Raw genomic sequence first — 18,210 nt, 5'->3', positions numbered from 1 at the left:
TCTATGTCAGTTATATAATAAATTTTACGATTTTTAATATCAAAAACAATAATTATTAATTTTGTTATCTATTCGGTATATTAATTATGTATGTTATTGATTATTATAATTTTTTTTATTTTCTACTGGGAAATGTAGGACGTAAGTATTACTAACAAAATATATTATATTTGGAATTTAAATATCTGCATAGCTGAAAAGTGGTATTCAAAATATAAGTAAGGTTGGAGACGAGGGGTAAAGCCCCCCATGGGTCTGTGTTAAGTAATTGTGCACTTGGAACGCAGTTTTTAAATCGTTGGATTGAGCTCCTTAACTTATTTTTCACAATTTGAGCACTGTATATATATATATATATATATATATATATATATATATATATATATATATAATAAATAAAACTCCAATGCGTTTTAAAAGAAGATTGCACAGTAAGCGTGTTTTCGTCCACGCAAATATGTGTCCAATTATAAGTTGAATTCGTCAAAAGTTTATTTTTGAAATAAATTATTGGTTTCATATTAGTATCCAGAGTAAGTTCGTTCAGAGTGTATACTATTTAAGTGTACCGATTTCAACATTACACCAGTAATTGTTGTTCGGTTTTTACCACCTAAGGTATTTAAAAATAATAAATTAATGTATAATGAAACCCTCTTTACGTAGTCTATCAAAAATTTCACAACTTCTATTTGTTTCATTATTTATCTATAAACTACGAGAAAATATATGTGCCAAGACGGTATTTTTTTTGGACAGTGTTTGTGTGTGTAGTTACAGAAATATCTTATTTAAAATATTATCATAATTATTATATAATATCTTAGGGTATTCATTAAATTGTTTATATATATTTTTCATGGTAAGAACGTACCTAACTATCGTTTTTATTATATAAATATTAAGTATTTTTATACTTGTAGGTTGGTGATAAATATTGTGATTTTCAATTATGGCACTATTAATCAAACGATAATACATAATATTATATTTGTTAGGTCTCCTAGACAACCGTATATTCGGTCAAATAATCTACCATATTATTATGTAATATTTTTAACCAAGCTGGTTGCTGGTTTGTTTTTTTTATGAAAATACTAGCACGTTTGCCGTCCGGCAACGCCCTTTCAAATGTCTCCCCTGGTCATATTCACCAAATGGATATTTAGAAAATAATTTATATACCGGCATTAGGCGATTCGATACGCGATTACCTAGCAATTGGACACGAATGTCACTGCAGCGTATATTGTTCAATATGAATCGCCAAAAATTATTCTTTAAAACAATACCTAACAGCGTGCCGATTGGAACACACGAACACACACGTATTATACGTTTGGATGTTAAACACTGGACACGTCGTGCAGATAATTGTTTTAGATTTTAAATATTTAAATTTATTTTTCAAGGTACCCTCTCGCATTTGTAATACGCATGCACGAAAATGACTGATTGTCGGCCACCCACATACACTGCGATTTCTTGTATTTTAATAACTATAACGTTTTTGTACAATATAACTAATAATAATACTATTTTTCTATCGAATGCTGCGCGTTTGAAGGAAATGAGCATTTATCCTGGTCTGTCTGTTTTATTATTTTTAAAGGACTACAACTGCGTATCAATACATGAGATTTTTAATATCTGCTGTTGTGGCTTCTCAAAACATTAAAAAAAATCTCAATAATAATATATTATGTTTATACTTGCTATAGTTTAACATTTTTATTACTGTTAATTAAAAAATGTATATTCTTTACATTAAGTTTTGTTGAGACTGTACATAGTAGAAGGCTTACTTTATAGTTATTTTATCGACAGATTTAAAATTTCATAAATATTTATAATAATATGGCTCTGAGGGTGATAGTTGTTATAGGGTGATGGTGGTTAGAATGTGTGAAACGATTTTAAAAAAAATACCAATATAGGACTATTAACCTAACTTTACCATTTGGGGGTGATTCACGGGTGAGTAAAATAGAGTCCTTTATTAAGTGCATTATACCAAAGTAGGGCCATTGCTATACAGTGTAGTGTATACATTAATTTGTCGATAAACCTATTCACACTTACACTTGAACTAAACAGTGTTTTTAATGGAAAAAGCACTCGTCAAACTAGTATTCTACTATAACTTTATAACTATATATATATATATATATGTACTCGTATAAATGTGATACTATTCGCCCAAACAGACGGAGAAATACCAAATAATGACGGTCACTACCTCGCCAGTTAAATAAACGGTGTGGAAGAATCGAAAAGAAAAAACTGAGAACAATTACACGAGGAAAAACATATTATTTAGTTCTTTGTCAACAAGTCGAAATATTACACCTAAAGTCTAGCAAGACCTGAAATGAGAACGCCAATGTCTGCATCTGCACCTGACACGAGATGAATTTCCGTATTGTACTTTATATATATATTTAGTAACGATTTGTCGATGATGACTCTATGCCCTGCACCCTTAATAGTTCAAGTACAGTTCGTAAAACACGTCATTGTGGGTTTCGCGCTCGTTTTACGGGTATTTGGCAGCAATCAAATGTATTTTGTGTAGATTTTATGAAAACTTGGTGCGACGAAAAAATAGTGTTACCACGCACGCGCATTTACTGTGATACATTTTCTTCTCACCACTTCCGGGCCGCGTTGAAAGTAATATTACGCGTGCAAACCGACATTTTCTATTCACAATATACAACGTTATATGCGTACACGACTACTATAATAATAATATTATGGAGTGCGAGTGACTATTATAATGTTATCATATAATATACACCGGAGTGTGACACTCTCGACGAAATACGCGATAAAAGTTATATAATAATGATAATATACGTATACCCACGTAATATTATTGCCGTGGGTACTGTTTCTCGAAATTGTGTACGCTCACTATGCGCTTGTTGTATTATTAGAAACTTTGGGACACCTTATCGTTAAAAACTTTCCACGAAACGTATGCGTACAATAGGTAGGTACACGTTAATAATATAACGTGCATCGTAATAATAACATTATAATATTATTAACCTTGTACGGTTGATATTGTGTCGTCGAAGAGACCGAATTAACCTGCGAGTCGGTTAAATTGTGTTTTATTTTCGTTGCCGACGGACGTGCACATGCGATCTATTGCACGCCGACCTTAGCCCGTTATTTTTCTACTTTTTTTTATCGCGATTAAATACACGGGGCTGCTACCTCCTACTCGCGGGTTATTTATAAAAAGCATTTATCGCGGTGTGTCTTATTCTCGTTTAAGTTTTTATTTTTTGTACGCATTACTGTAGGTACTTGCGGAGTTTGTAATTATATAAATATGATATTTTTTTCATCGCATGTACTGCTGCAGTACACTTAAAAGTAGATAGTAATAATTATTAATAATAAAATGAAACAACTGTGTTATCGTTCGGTTTTATAGTTCCACACATTAAAACCGGCGACGGCTGAGGCTGACAATGTTCAGGCATGCGGTGTACGCTGATGTTTTAGTAACGGGTGTGTAACGATAATGCACCGTTGGCGAAGTTGTGCCAAAGTTGTCACGACAATGGTTTTCTGTTAACCGTATCTTATTCGTACTCGACACGTTGTGTTAGTTTTCGCTGTATTTTTCACAATCATAACTTATGAAACTTAAGAATAAAAAAATAAAATATTTACGATACACATAATATATTAATTGTATTTGTGTGTTTGTGCGTGATGCGTGTATATAAATACGAGTCTATCGACGTGCAGGATGGTCTGAGTGTTCGCGTGCGCACATTGTTAGCACTTTTAGAACAGTGGCGTACTATTTTTCTGATAACAATATAGATACTAGATACACAATATACATTTTATTTGATACACACACACACACAAAGTGCCCATCTCATAACTCCGCTTTTGTTTGTGTGTTTGTGTGGCTTTTAAAAAAAAGCTAACAAACAGTACCGTATTTCGTTGTAATTATTTGTTACTATCTTTTTTCTTTTCAACTTAAGTTTAATATATGATATAAAATTTAATAAATAAAATACTACTCACAAATTAAAATTAAAGAATCAAATTAACTTTACAAATTCAGTAGGTGTATTGTGAATTTTATTCGTATGATTTGTAGATACATTTAAAAGACACTTCCAGACATCAGCTGGGCAATACATTAATATAATATTATTATATCAAATAGATGGAAACATAACACGATATTAACGCATCTATTATGTTTTGCGACAATTTTTAGATTATTATTCTGTAAAAACCTTTTCAATATTCCATTAATATAAATTATAGGTAAATATTAAATTATATTATAATTTTCAGCAGTAATGACAATTGTATTTGTATATAATATTTCTTCTGCTTTGACTTTACATTATTTAAAACCGTAATTGGCCTTCCAACTATCCAGCTCCCTAATCGTATAAAGAATAAAGATAATATAATAAATATAATAAATATAATACATGTAATCACTAAATAGTAGGTATGTACATACCAATTAAAACAATTATTTTCATGAACACAACTATCAGTTTATTATTTAATATATCTTCATGCCGCGTATTAATATTTAATGGTTTGTCATATCTAATTAAGTTTATTTGTATCTCAAATATTTTGAGCAATTTTTGATTAAAATTATTTTAAAACTGCTCCCTGCGTGCAGTGATTTGATTTTATTATTATATATTATGTATACAAAATCATTTAGAATTCTGAGCCTTTTATAAGTAAAGATTTTCGGGTTTATTTTTCCAGTTAATAGTTTTTAGGATAGATTATTACAATTTACAATGAATATTTCCTAACATATGTATTAACTGCAATGTATAGTGAAATAAATTGGATAATGAAAGTTGTGATTAAACTTTTCAAGAGATCATACAAAGTGCAAAATATACTAAAATTTACGGTCAAACTTATAATGAATGGATGTCAGTTTGAAATCGTTTTTACTACGCTATGATTAATCACTTTTGGGCTTAAAAAGCTAACAACACATATTTATTATTTATTAACAACCATCCTCCCAAGCGACTAAATGACTTACCCCGAAACGCGATTCCCGAGAGACTTTTATTGGCGAGGCGAGTTAAAGCATAAACGTTCAACCATTTTATTTTTATTTTTTTTATAAACCTTTTTACAATGAATTGAAAAATCAATAATTAAATATAAACAACGAATAACATGATACAAAATTTGCTTCGTTACAATTGATTAACAACTAGTTTACGGAACGTATCTTGCTTAAGTGAGCGTATAATAATTAAAATAATGTCATTCAGCTATCTCCATCCCTTTTCTATAATTACTGTTATCCTTAATTATTCCATTATTTGTCGTACACATTAAAATTATTTTGGTATTTCTCTTGATGTAAGAATTATATTATTGATGATGAACGAGCATTGTCAAATAAAAAGACGAATTACAAGAATATTTGAATTGTATTATGACTGTAATTCTCCATGATATGACTGTCATGACTATCTTGTCACGTCATTGTAGAAATAAGGAATAAAATACATTCAAACTCTCTTTAACAGAAAACATAGTAACAATATTGTTCTATAATACAATATTTAGCTTTCAATGTGTGTAAAAAAAATTATATTCAAACGTGGATCAATAATATTAAATAATACATTGATCATAAATGTGTTATTCGAAATAAAAACTTTCTTAAATTGTATCTACGTTTGTATTCCATGATCATATATTATATTATTATGTTATATAATTGTCTGTACCAAATTTCATCATCTGGGCTAAAAAAAAATTATACAAAAATTACTATAGTTTATTCAGTTTATTGAAATAAGTACGTACCTCAGTACTTGCGTTATAAAATTCATGTCTGGTATATACATCCCATAATATAATTATAATATATTATTTAGCTAACATTTTTTTTATACCATGAAGCAGTATTTATGCATTTTTGTTTTTATCCTAATATGTTAAATGAAGCATCCTATGTTCTATTTTTAATTTTAATAATGTTATACATAACAAACATGGCTATTTGTTAATGCTTAATTAACATCAGTATGTTTTTATAAAAGTAAACTAAATCATTTACAATAGCGTTTATATTAGACGTTTTTTTTAAAAATATTGTACTCCCAAAATTACTCTGATGGCCCAACTGGAATATTTATGGGATTTTAATGGGTAATTTGTTTTTGTATTTTGAGTAGCTCTTGTGTTTAGAGCTAATAGTTACAATTTAACTATACATTTTAACAAAAATTAATATATATTAGTTTGCTATATAATATTATTAAATTAATTGTACATACTACTAAGTGCGTATATACTATCAATATGACAATATTTGATGTGACTTACCTATTCTTACATTTACTACCACAATGTTGGAGTTAATACTAATATGATTACACTAATCTCATACTACATTATAAATTAAAACGCAGGCAATATATTATACATGTGTAATATGTAGTTTGTTTATTCCATTTAATTAGTTGTTTATACAAGTATGAAGAAAAAAAAATGTTATAAGTTATTAGCAATAATTTGTTAGGTATTGATTCATTAATTTTTGGAACAAGAAATTTAAATGGGTATATTACAGATGAACAACTGAGTGCTGTGTTCTTTCTATTATAATATCCTATTTTTTCGCTCGTGGTTTTAATTTCGATTTCAATATGCGTGCAATTGTAGTAGCGCGCACGCTGAACAAAATAATAATAATAAAACAAAAATATAGAAACGGTCACTGACGTCAACTATTATTGTTACTTTTTATTGGGGGTCAAATGGTATTATATATTTTTTTCAATTTTAATACCACGGTCCATAAATAAATGAAGGGCCTAAATATTGTCGTCACTGCAGTCGAATGGTGCGGAAAATAATCAATTTCTATTAGGCCATATGGGTTTGGCAGCGATACAATTTCGACGCGGTGAAATATTTAGCCCTCTAGGTCAGCCGTCGGTAGATCCTAAAAAAAAAAAAAATAAATAAATAAATAAAATAAAACAAATAAACGCATGAGCCGAATCATCAAAGAATATATCTTTATAATATATATAAAACGTGTCATTATCAAAAAGAAGAAAAAACGTGTGTATAAAAAATAAAATAAATGTAATGGTATGGTCATTAAGTTATTGCAGCAGTGTCGTGTCCCCCGGAAACTACTGCGTAGCGCATGACAGGGTAGAACGAGAGGGGGGTAGACGGCTTGGTCGTAGTTGTATAAATATAACTCATACTCGAAACGTTTTTTTTTTTTTTGTTATCTATTTATTTTTTTCTCTTGGAACGAAATTACGGTCACCACGTGGTTACAAGTCGGCGGTTTCGCGTTGTAAATAAATAAAAAAAAAATTCTTGTAATTTTGTCGGCAGCCGGTATATTATATAAATATATACGACGATGACTGTGGGATGTGGGGGAGTTCAATTTAAATCATCGTAAACCTATATTATAATACACGAACTTACCTTGAACTTAGCAGTTTATCATGTACATGATCATTTATATACGCATATATATATATATATAATCAAAGTTGAATAAAAACCGTATAAATTATGAGAAGAAAACTAATCGTTGTTTGAATTAAAAAAGTTATATAATATTATCAGTACACTGCAGTACACAATAAAATGAAATACGATTTTTTTTGTTTCGTTAATGATAGCCGATAAGTATCACATTTTTTTCAATATTCAAAAAGTCACGTAGGTAGTAGGTACATACAGGTGACGTTCTGATAAATACAACATCTTGCACCTATACGTTGTATAAATTTTATTATTTTACATATTTTTATGAGTGTAGATATTACCATTAATCGTTTTATTAAAAAATATCACAATTAGTAAAAAAAAAAACAATTTGATTTTAGTGAAATTTCGGATATTACAATATTTGAATTTTTACGACAGTGTTGTTATTATGTACTATTTGTACCTAATATTCATTGTACTATTCATCAACGATTTCTATACATTCATTATTATTATATATTCAGTAGCCGCAGTTTAACAGTATATTTTGTTTTGCTGTACAGCTGAATACCTAATTCTTTTTTATTTGAAATTAATTTTTAGTATTTTAAAGACTAATGTTTTCAGTTGCACATTTTTTTAAATATAGGATATTTTTTCTCGTAGTATTTCATTCAGAGAGCAATATAATTTCTGTAAAACGATGAACGAATACAAAGTTTTCGATTTCAAGATACGTTCGTGATCATTCAAAAATACGTACTCTCGTTTGTCAGTGTATAAAAAAATTAGATTTCCGTCCAATGTCTCTTTACGTTATTATGTTTATGGCACGACGACAAGGTGTGCTTTACAGTGATGATGTGTCATCCCCTGGAATTAGACGCGTAGTATTTAAGTGGACGAATGCACGTTCGTTCATTTGTTTGTTTTTACGGCCAGATGTCGCTTGTCTATAATGAGCCCTTCGATGTTTTCACGTCGCAGACGGTACAAAAAAAAAAAAAAACACGTCGAATATAAAAACGTGAAACGTCGTGATGGACGATGACGGTGACCATACCGTCGTATATCACATAATTATAGTAATTACGTATGATTATAAATATAACAGTATTGCGTCCGCTCGACGAGACGAAACAATTTCGGATAACTCACTGAACTCGTAAATGAATCAATAAATCACACCTGCCACACACAACTGTGTAGAAATTGAAAATAACTAATCGACTGTTAATATATGTTTGTTTTCGCGGAAATTTTGAACGGCTTGCGAGCAACAATTTATCGCGTCGCATATGAATGTTGGCATTATTACCGCTCGTATTAAACATACCGCCGGCCTGCGAAATTGAATGCACGTATATAACTTCGGTGTAAGTTATCATGCCGGACGCAACCTTTAACACGTATTTAGACTTCGTGCTCAAATCAGGCGTCGAGTGGGGCGAATGTTATAGCATTGCTATAATTATTATAACAATATAGGAAATTACAGGGTAAATCCAATAACAAAATTGTATTTAAACAATATATGGTTTTACTCGATTTCGTGTCGGATCACCGGAAATTGGATTCAACTAATTTGCATGTTATGTAACAGAGTTCTATTTCACAAATTTAGTTTTCACTGTATATTTAAATTTTAATAAACTATCATACTCTGGAAACTGATAAAACATCCGTTTTAATAATCCAATTAAAATAAAATGAATTCGAAACTTGTATCGCACACGAGCCAGAAATAACAGTAAAAATGTAAAATTATATATCATACAAAATAGACTTTTTTGTCATTAATGAATTGTATTTTTTTTTCAGGTGGTGCTTGTGTTCATTTTAAGTATAGCATCTCTAATTATATATTTTATCGACGCCTCCAAGTAAGTTGAAAACACAAGTTATGTACAGCAGTTTCCAGAGTTTCTCATCAATTTAAATAACGGGTTTTTTTTTCCAGCGAGGAGGTTGAACGATGCCAAAAGTGGAGTCACAATGTTACTCAACAAGTAGATTTAGCGTTCAATATTTTTTTTATGGTTTATTATTTTATAAGAGTAAGTATTCGAAATGCAAATATTGTTGCCTATAAAATTATCCTTAAAATGTAGTATTCTCGAGGTCTTTTAATTGTATTTTAATGTTTAGGAAGTAAATGTTGTTCATTGATATTTAAAAAAAATGTATTAAATGTAGTCAAATGGCTGTCATCGTATTTTCATACATACAGTATAAGATAAAATTTAAGAATAGGGAATACATTTCTTTTTTATATTCACATCGAGTTCTATAATAATTGAAAAATTTACATAAAGAAATGCGAAAATGAGCAAAAGAAAATTAAATTAATATTATCTAGAACGATAGTAAAAATTATTACAATGCAATTTCCTGTTGGCTTTTATGGTTGTTAGAAAAATTAAAAAAATTTGCATTATTTAGTCATCATATAATAGGAAATTCCTTAGATGAGTACACATTTAAATAACATAAAATGCTTATGAGAGTTTATAAGCCGGTTAATAGAATATTTTTAGATTATTAGACGACTAGAGTTATCGTCTTTTCTTGTTTAACATGGACTAGAATAGTAATAAAAGTGATTGCATCAAGATCACAGTAATTTAAAATTTAATTAAAAACTGAAAAAGTGCAATACATCACTATACATTGAATTTTAAAGTTTTAAATTAATAAATAAAATTATTCTACATTAAATGTCAATTTAAACTACTCAGAAATTTATAGAAATCATTAATATTAAACTTTATCAAAGTAACTATATTTACACATGTTTAATAATATTCTCATCTTTGGATCTTAAAAATGTTTCCTATTTTGTTTATAGTTTATAGCCGCCAGTGATAAGTTATGGTTTATGTTAGAAATGTACTCGTTTGTAGACTACTTCACGATTCCACCGTCGTTTCTATCGATATACTTGGGTCGAACTTGGATCGGTAAGTGCAATGAAAAATTTAAGAAAAACGATAATATTTTACAAATGCAGTTTTATTACTAAATATATATCAGAGGAAGATATATTATTTAATATTATCATTTTAACCTTTAGAATATACATAGGTTAATCCATTTTTTCTAGGTCTAAGGTTCCTCCGAGCTCTGCGCCTAATGACAGTGCCTGATATTTTGCAATATTTAAACATTCTAAAAACGTCGAGTTCAATTCGACTTGCTCAACTTGTGTCTATTTTTATATCCGTGTGGTTGACCGCCGCCGGAATCATCCATCTTGTAAGTACTACCTACTCAATCTGCATTATTTAATTCATTTTTTTTTGAGTTGTAAAAATAATAAATCACCCCATAAAAGTCACTAGAGAAGCTACAATAAAATTGTCTTTCTATAGTCCTATATTACAATTTCTTCTGAAATAAACATCGAATAAAGGTCATATCTTAGAAGAGTGTTATGATATTTAGACACTGTATTCTTTTCTCTTTGCCAATTTTTTTCATAGTATAATTAATATTATTTATTATGAGCACATAAAAATAACGTTTCAAATTATTTAAAATAATTGGAATAATATAACGATATGTTGTGTATGTATTAATTGGTTTAACTTCAATGATTTACTAATTTGAATTTCCTAATTTATGTTGATTTTATCAATAAGGTTTGTAGATTTACACATTACACATTATTACGTATACGGATAATTTATACGATTACGTATAAGTTGTGGAAATTAAAATCCACCTACTTGAACTCCTATTAGATACACATTCTTAGATTACCATTCTGATTTTAAAATATATTATTAAATTAAAATGATTTTTGTAATATTTTAGCTGGAAAACTCAGGAGATCCATTTGAGTTCCAAAACCAGCAACGGTTATCATACTGGACTTGTGTGTACTTTTTGATTGTCACCATGTCCACGGTCGGATATGGAGATGTGTTTTGCCAGACTATTTTGGGCAGAACTTTTCTAGTATTTTTCCTACTCGTCGGCCTCGTAAGTGATATGTTTCTTTTTTAATTACATTATATTTTAATTTCTTATATTTTGCCTCTTGTTTACATTAAGTGTTAAATAAATGTAATAGTAGAATCACGTAAAATACAATGTCACGTGCCACGTGAATATAGGGACGTATAATATATATAAATATGTATATATATGATAGGTCGTTATTTTTTGGTTAAATCATGACTTTATTACACAATCGGGGACGATAATATTGTGGTACTTGTAAATAAAGTATAAAAAATAATATAATTAAATAAAATGTATTTATAAAAATAAATCAAAAATAATTAAAAAAAAAAAAACAAATGTAATACTATCTTCCGTTGTATGTTTTGGCGGCGTATGAGTGCTATTCGTCTAAGTTCGCATTAATACTATTCGAATTTAGCATTGATAATATAAAAAAAATACAACCAACAAATAGATGCATTTTATTTTATAAAAATTACTAAATAGTATGTTATGGAATTTTTACGCACAATAAATAATATATTATAATCATAAGAAAATATGTTTTTTTTTGCGCTAAATACAAAATTATTTAATATTTACTCATACTTAAAGATTTAATTTTTAATCTAAGAACAAACAAATAATATTTTTGTGGCAGAAGCTTTCAGCAGGTAAAACGCTATAATACACGTATTTTTTAGTTAGATTTATTATTACTATTATTTTTTTTTAAAAAGCTCTAAAAAGCTAGCTGTTATTTTTTTTTTTACACACACATTAGCATTACAAAGTATGAGCATCAACAAAAGATCCAGTTTAACCCTCCCCACCCGTACGGTATTTGCCTCTGAGAGACAAATTGGAGTAAAAGGTCATACATAATTTTATTTTTATTATTATTATTTCACTATACAAATATCCACTATAGTTATTATAATAGTTCATAATGCAGACCAATAGACTATTATTAAATTATACATAGTTTATTACCTATACATAATAATATGTATATGTATTTTTTTTATTTATTGACATAGTTTAGCTTTGTTTAAATACTTGAGGCCTTTTCTTTTTTTGGGTGCTTTTTATTATTATAAATAATTTATATTTATATCTATAACATTGACATGTCAAGGTAACCGCTAAAATGCTTGGCAGCTTATTGAACATATATGAATCATTAAACTATTTCACTATACAATAATATTCGTTTAAAATTGTACGCGCTGTTTAGCTTTGAATTTGCATGGACTGCAGGGTCGTTTATAATGCCAAGGGCGGTTACAGCGCTCCAAATCAATTATTTTTTATCACATTTATTATGGAACACGACTGCAGTTGAAATATAACATTTTGAAATTACATAATATTATTATTACAATGCATGAAGTTTATTCAATCATATTTTTTAATGTTATTATACCATAGTAGAACGATATATTCTAGGAGAATAAGGTGATGTCTGTTTATATACATTCATAAAAACTCATAATACATAATATGTAATAATGTAATATAATATATAATATATATAAACATATATATATATATACGCACAGAAGTGTGTGCATTTATACGTTATTGTATTATTCTTAAATGTTTTTTGTATAATTATTATAAGTAATAACTAATATTTGCTAAAAAAAAGTTATTATTTTATATTATAATTATATACTATAATAACTTATATTACATAAATTATGTTATAATTTGTTATACGATGATCGTTGACTACATATTTTTATTATTGCATATTATTGTGCTTGACGAGTTTGTATATTACATTTCGATTATTTATCGTTTAGACTATAGATATTATAACTATATATTATATATTACATACATATTTTAACATGAATTATTATTATAATACATATACATACATTATTATTTTATTTTTTTTTTATATCTATTTTGTTTTATTATCACTTAGGCAATATTTGCTAGTAGCATACCAGAAATTATAGAACTCGTAGGAAGTAGATCCAAGTATGGTGGAGAGTTCAGACGTGAACATGGAAAGAGGTATATACAATATAAACACCTTAAATGGAACCTAATATAGTATTATACTGATGTATAATTTTATATTTATTTAATTTTGTCTGCCACCTATTTAGATATTTTTTATCATATCAATTACATTTTTAATTTCACCGTTGGTTCGCCAATGACCTATATTTTAATGAAGACAGTTATTTTAAAAATTTTATTTTTGTTTGATTTTTTTTTTTTTTAACTAACCGATAATATTATAATTATTATTATAACTATTCATGGAATTTTTATTATTTTCGATCGACGTCCATTTATTGCATATACAATTAATATAATGGAAAAACCTCTATTTGCATGTAATTCATATAATTTTAATTTTTTTCTTACTCTTGGTTATGCCCTGTTTATTTTATTTTTCTATCTCACAGTATGATTTTTGTCTGATGCATTAACCCCCATATATTTGAACCTCATACATATGTATATATATATAGTTAAACACGAAGATCATAAAACATTGAGGTATAATAACACAAAATGTGGACTAATATACAATAAAAGGTAATATATCATGATAATATTGTGATGAGAATTTAAATTAAAGTATCATCATTGATAAAATTTGATTTTAGAAATGTACAAATATAATGTAAATAATCGATGTATAATAATTTACAAAGAATTAAATGCAATTATTATTGATTTTCGTTAAGCAATGCAAAAACTGTATAATAATAAAATAGCTATCAATGACCTTTTACTCTGTGCACAGGTATAGATCATCAGAATCACGTTTTTAAACGTGATTTTGATTATTGAACATAAACATAAACACAAAATCATAATACTACTTTCTAGTTATTATTGCTTTAAATAAAGAGCAGTGTAATATATTATTTGGAGTCATTAATGTTATTTTTTTAAATAAATTATTATTGTTATTACTATATTTTTTTTTTTTTAATACACAAACAAGATTTGAAAATCGCATATTATTTTGTGCGAATTGATCAAGTACTAACCGTGGGTTTTCACGAAAAATAAGTTACTAAGTATAGATGCACTAATAGAACACTAACTACGCTAATACTATTACATTTTTTTTATATACACCGAATATTATATACTATGTACAACAATAACAATATAACATATATTTGTATGTCTGTATACACAATGAACAAAGTTTAAATATATTGTATAACTCCACGTGCGATTAACCTTTTAAACTTTTATTAAAAAAAAAAAAAAAAGAAAAAGAAAAAATGGGTCACCGGGGTTTGCTGCGCGGTCGTCGTACCAGCCGCGAGCCGGGGCGATACCGACGACAAAACGTCTTTGGCGCGTCACTGATAAATGATTGCAATGTCGTTTTCATGTTAAATGTTTTATGGTTATTTGGCTATATACTATACTATATTATACTAGTTGTAGACCTGAAGTTTAGCCGATACGATACTTGTCTTACAACGTACACTCATAATAATAATTAATCGGTTCTTTCGGTTACGTCGGAATTAATCTTCTTTATTTCGCCATTCCATTATTCTCTATCTCTAGTCCCCACCCCTAGTCACCCTCTATTTCTTTCTTATTCTACCCCCCTCTTTATTTCTTCATCATCCTTTAAAATTCTATACAGCCTAACGTCGTGAACTGGCCAAGACTTAACACGATCGCGTTTAAAAGATATTAATGGCTTTTCGAGCGGGACTCAGTACAGCGACGGACAACTCATTTCGTCGATCCCATCAGCTGCACGATTGTTACGATATAAATTAATATATTATATCGGTCACGTCGATAGATGATGTTTCTTCGTTTTCGACGTAATCGGACGGACCATGGGCGCAAAAAAATAAAAATAAAAATAATGTACACTCACTTACTCACACGAACTTAGAGAAAAATGTTCACGATTTGTTATAATTATAGTGTTTTTATTATTATTATTATTATTATTATTATTATTTGTTTTTCTTTTTTGTTGGTTATTGTTTTGTTTTGTTTTTATTTTTGTTTGGGGTTTTTTTTAATATCATGTTAATATTGTATTGTTAACCGAACGGTGATAGGCTGTGATGGCAAGCTGGATACCCGAAATCACCGAGCTCGCTGGCAACAGGAAGCGATATGGTGGGGAGTACAAGCGAGAAAGGCGAAGGCAAGAATCGCCAATGAACTATTATTTTTTTTTTCGTATTTCGTACATTACATATTTTATATAATATATATAAATATATATTATATAATATAGTATATGTTTATCATTTTATTTTTTTATTTTTTAATTTGTTATTTACAAAAAAAAAAAAGTAATCTTCTGAAATAACTCGGACCGCATTTGTTATACGCTTCGATGGGGTTAATAATATTTTCCTTTAGTCTTTCACGATCGATTAGATTGCATTTTGTTCGCTTAACGCTACATAATATATTATAATTTTATACATATTATATATATATATATTATATATATAATTTTTTTAAATTTGGAGTATAACGCAAAATGGAAACAATGTATTTTCACGGAGTATTTTTTCTACGATACGATTTTATGAACATGTATTTTTTTAATGTTTTTTTTAAACGACAATCGTGTTAAAAAACGTTGGGCTCGGTCGTCCTTAGGGTGTTTCCATTTATGATGCCAAAATTACGCCCTTTATCAAGTGTTACGGTTTGACAATAATATTGTTATGGTTTGTATACCTATACTAAATATTTTGGAGCGTGTTTTATGTATTTTAAAACGATTACAACAATAATAACTGCTACAATAATAATACAATCAATCGATGTGAATTATTATTATTTGATTTCTATTATTGTTGTTATTATTACAATATACAAAAAATATATGACCAATTAATTAAAACCAATGGAAATCCATTTATTATTTCCGTGGTCAATAGATAATACGATAATGCTAATGCTATTATTATAATAACTATTATTATTACTATAACTATTACTGTCTATTATTATTACTAAAACTATTATACTTAGTATTATTATTATTATTATTATTATTATTATGACTGTTATTATAGTAAAACGCGCGATACGTATTTTCCGAAACGACTGCCGCCGTGCCGCTGCCGTAACGGTCGTTTCGGAATAAAATGTGATTTTCTGAGGGCCAAGCGTAAAAACAGATGTTAATCTGTGGACTAGTAGGTGTAATCGTCACGTGTATAAGAGATTCAAGCTAAAAATATAATATTAGTTTGTTGTTCAGCCAGGCCGTGAAAATACATTGTCACATAAACATCACGCGACATCTACCATCGTAGCCAAATCAGTTATCTTGGTGGCATGAACAAAATATTCCCTAACATAGTCGAAAAAAAAATAGTTTAGAATATATATATATAGTAAACAATATCTAAAATTTAGATGTTAGATTCGTTATATTATTATTATTATTATTATTATTTATTTATTTATTTTCTATTTTTTTTGCAAGCCCAATACATGTAGAATTCGCACTTAATAGCTTCATTAGTTTTGTCAGTAATAAAAACATAATATACATAATATCAATATATTATTGTCATAGGATATTACTTTTCCTCATGAATAACATTTTTGTTTTTTTTAAGCATTATTATCTAATTTTTTCGAAATTACGTGCCATGAAAAAATGTAGAAAATATCTAACCATATATATTTTATTTATTTAATTATTTATTTATTATTATTTTTGTAATATTTTTTTGAATAATTGAAAATTAAAATGAAATGAAAGTATAAATTTTGTTTTTAAACAACTCGGCGCGGATATATATTTTTAAAATATTTTATTTTCGTCATGAAAAAAAAAAAATAGTAAAATTTGATAACTAGATAGATTTTAAAAGAAACACAGGGGCAAAGGTGCTTTACTAGTAAAAATAAAGGTAGTTTAATTTTTATATTTTATTTCGTATTTTTAAGACGCTGACAAAAGTAAGGTGCCTAAAATGAGATAACAGTTTTTTCCGCCACACAGTTTTATTTTTATTATTTTTTTTGTTATTATTATTATTATTATTATTATTATTTAACTCAAAATATTAAAATAGCAGGTGCATTATTATGAGTTGTTGTGTGTTTCATATTTTGTTTTTTGCATTTTATTTTGTTTGTACACCAAGAAACATTGGCTCGTTGGTAGATTTCCGAATGAATCATAACAATAATAATTATACACTCACATGATCTAACCAAAAAATTAGGATAGAATAGCTATTACAAAAAATAAAAAAATAAAGCATGAACAATTTTTTTTGGAATGTAATCGTTTTATTTTAACAAGACTAAAATATTTCGTAAGGTTTTGTAAGCGTGAATTTATTGAAATTATATCAAAATTGTATAGAAATAATTTCAAATTACGATGTATTATAGTTGTCTTTACGTAAATACCTAACAAAGTGTTACTGCTGATCGCTAACAAGCCACGTTTCTTTAGGTGTGCTCTCTTTAGGTGTTTTATTCCTTAAACAAATTAATTAAAATTATTTTTTAAATGTACGTTTTTTTTATTATTTTTGTTTTTTAATTTCAAAAAATACAATAACTGTAGGGTATTATTATTGGCGGTAAAAACTGACAATATGATCTCAAAAAAAAAAAAAAAACAAAAAAATACTTAATCGTAAAAAGTTTAAAAAAAAATTAAAATATAATTATAAAATACTGGCTTTTTAACAGATGCATACTGAACATAACTTTAACGATCCTACCCGAATGTTTCCGACTAACTGT

General features: G+C 27.8%; 1 protein-coding gene across 5 annotated transcripts in view; it reads left to right on the top strand.

Moving 5' to 3' along the window:
- Positions 1–18,210, top strand: part of LOC113551121 (calcium-activated potassium channel slowpoke) — a 70,017-nt gene that overhangs the window by 14,476 nt on the left and 37,331 nt on the right. For all 5 annotated transcript variants that reach the window (XM_026953164.1, XM_026953162.1, XM_026953165.1 and 2 more), the window contains exons 2-6: positions 9,331–9,392; positions 9,470–9,566; positions 10,358–10,469; positions 10,613–10,764; positions 11,326–11,493. In XM_026953164.1, coding sequence (XP_026808965.1) covers positions 9,331–9,392; positions 9,470–9,566; positions 10,358–10,469; positions 10,613–10,764; positions 11,326–11,493 — 591 coding nt within the window. The remainder of the gene's footprint in view (positions 1–9,330; positions 9,393–9,469; positions 9,567–10,357; positions 10,470–10,612; positions 10,765–11,325; positions 11,494–18,210) is intronic.

This window comes from Rhopalosiphum maidis, chromosome 2, assembly GCF_003676215.2.
Source record: "Rhopalosiphum maidis isolate BTI-1 chromosome 2, ASM367621v3, whole genome shotgun sequence".
NCBI lineage: Eukaryota > Metazoa > Arthropoda > Insecta > Hemiptera > Aphididae > Rhopalosiphum > Rhopalosiphum maidis.
Note: the sequence above shows the minus strand (reverse complement) of the source record. Positions and strands in the feature narration are given on the sequence as shown.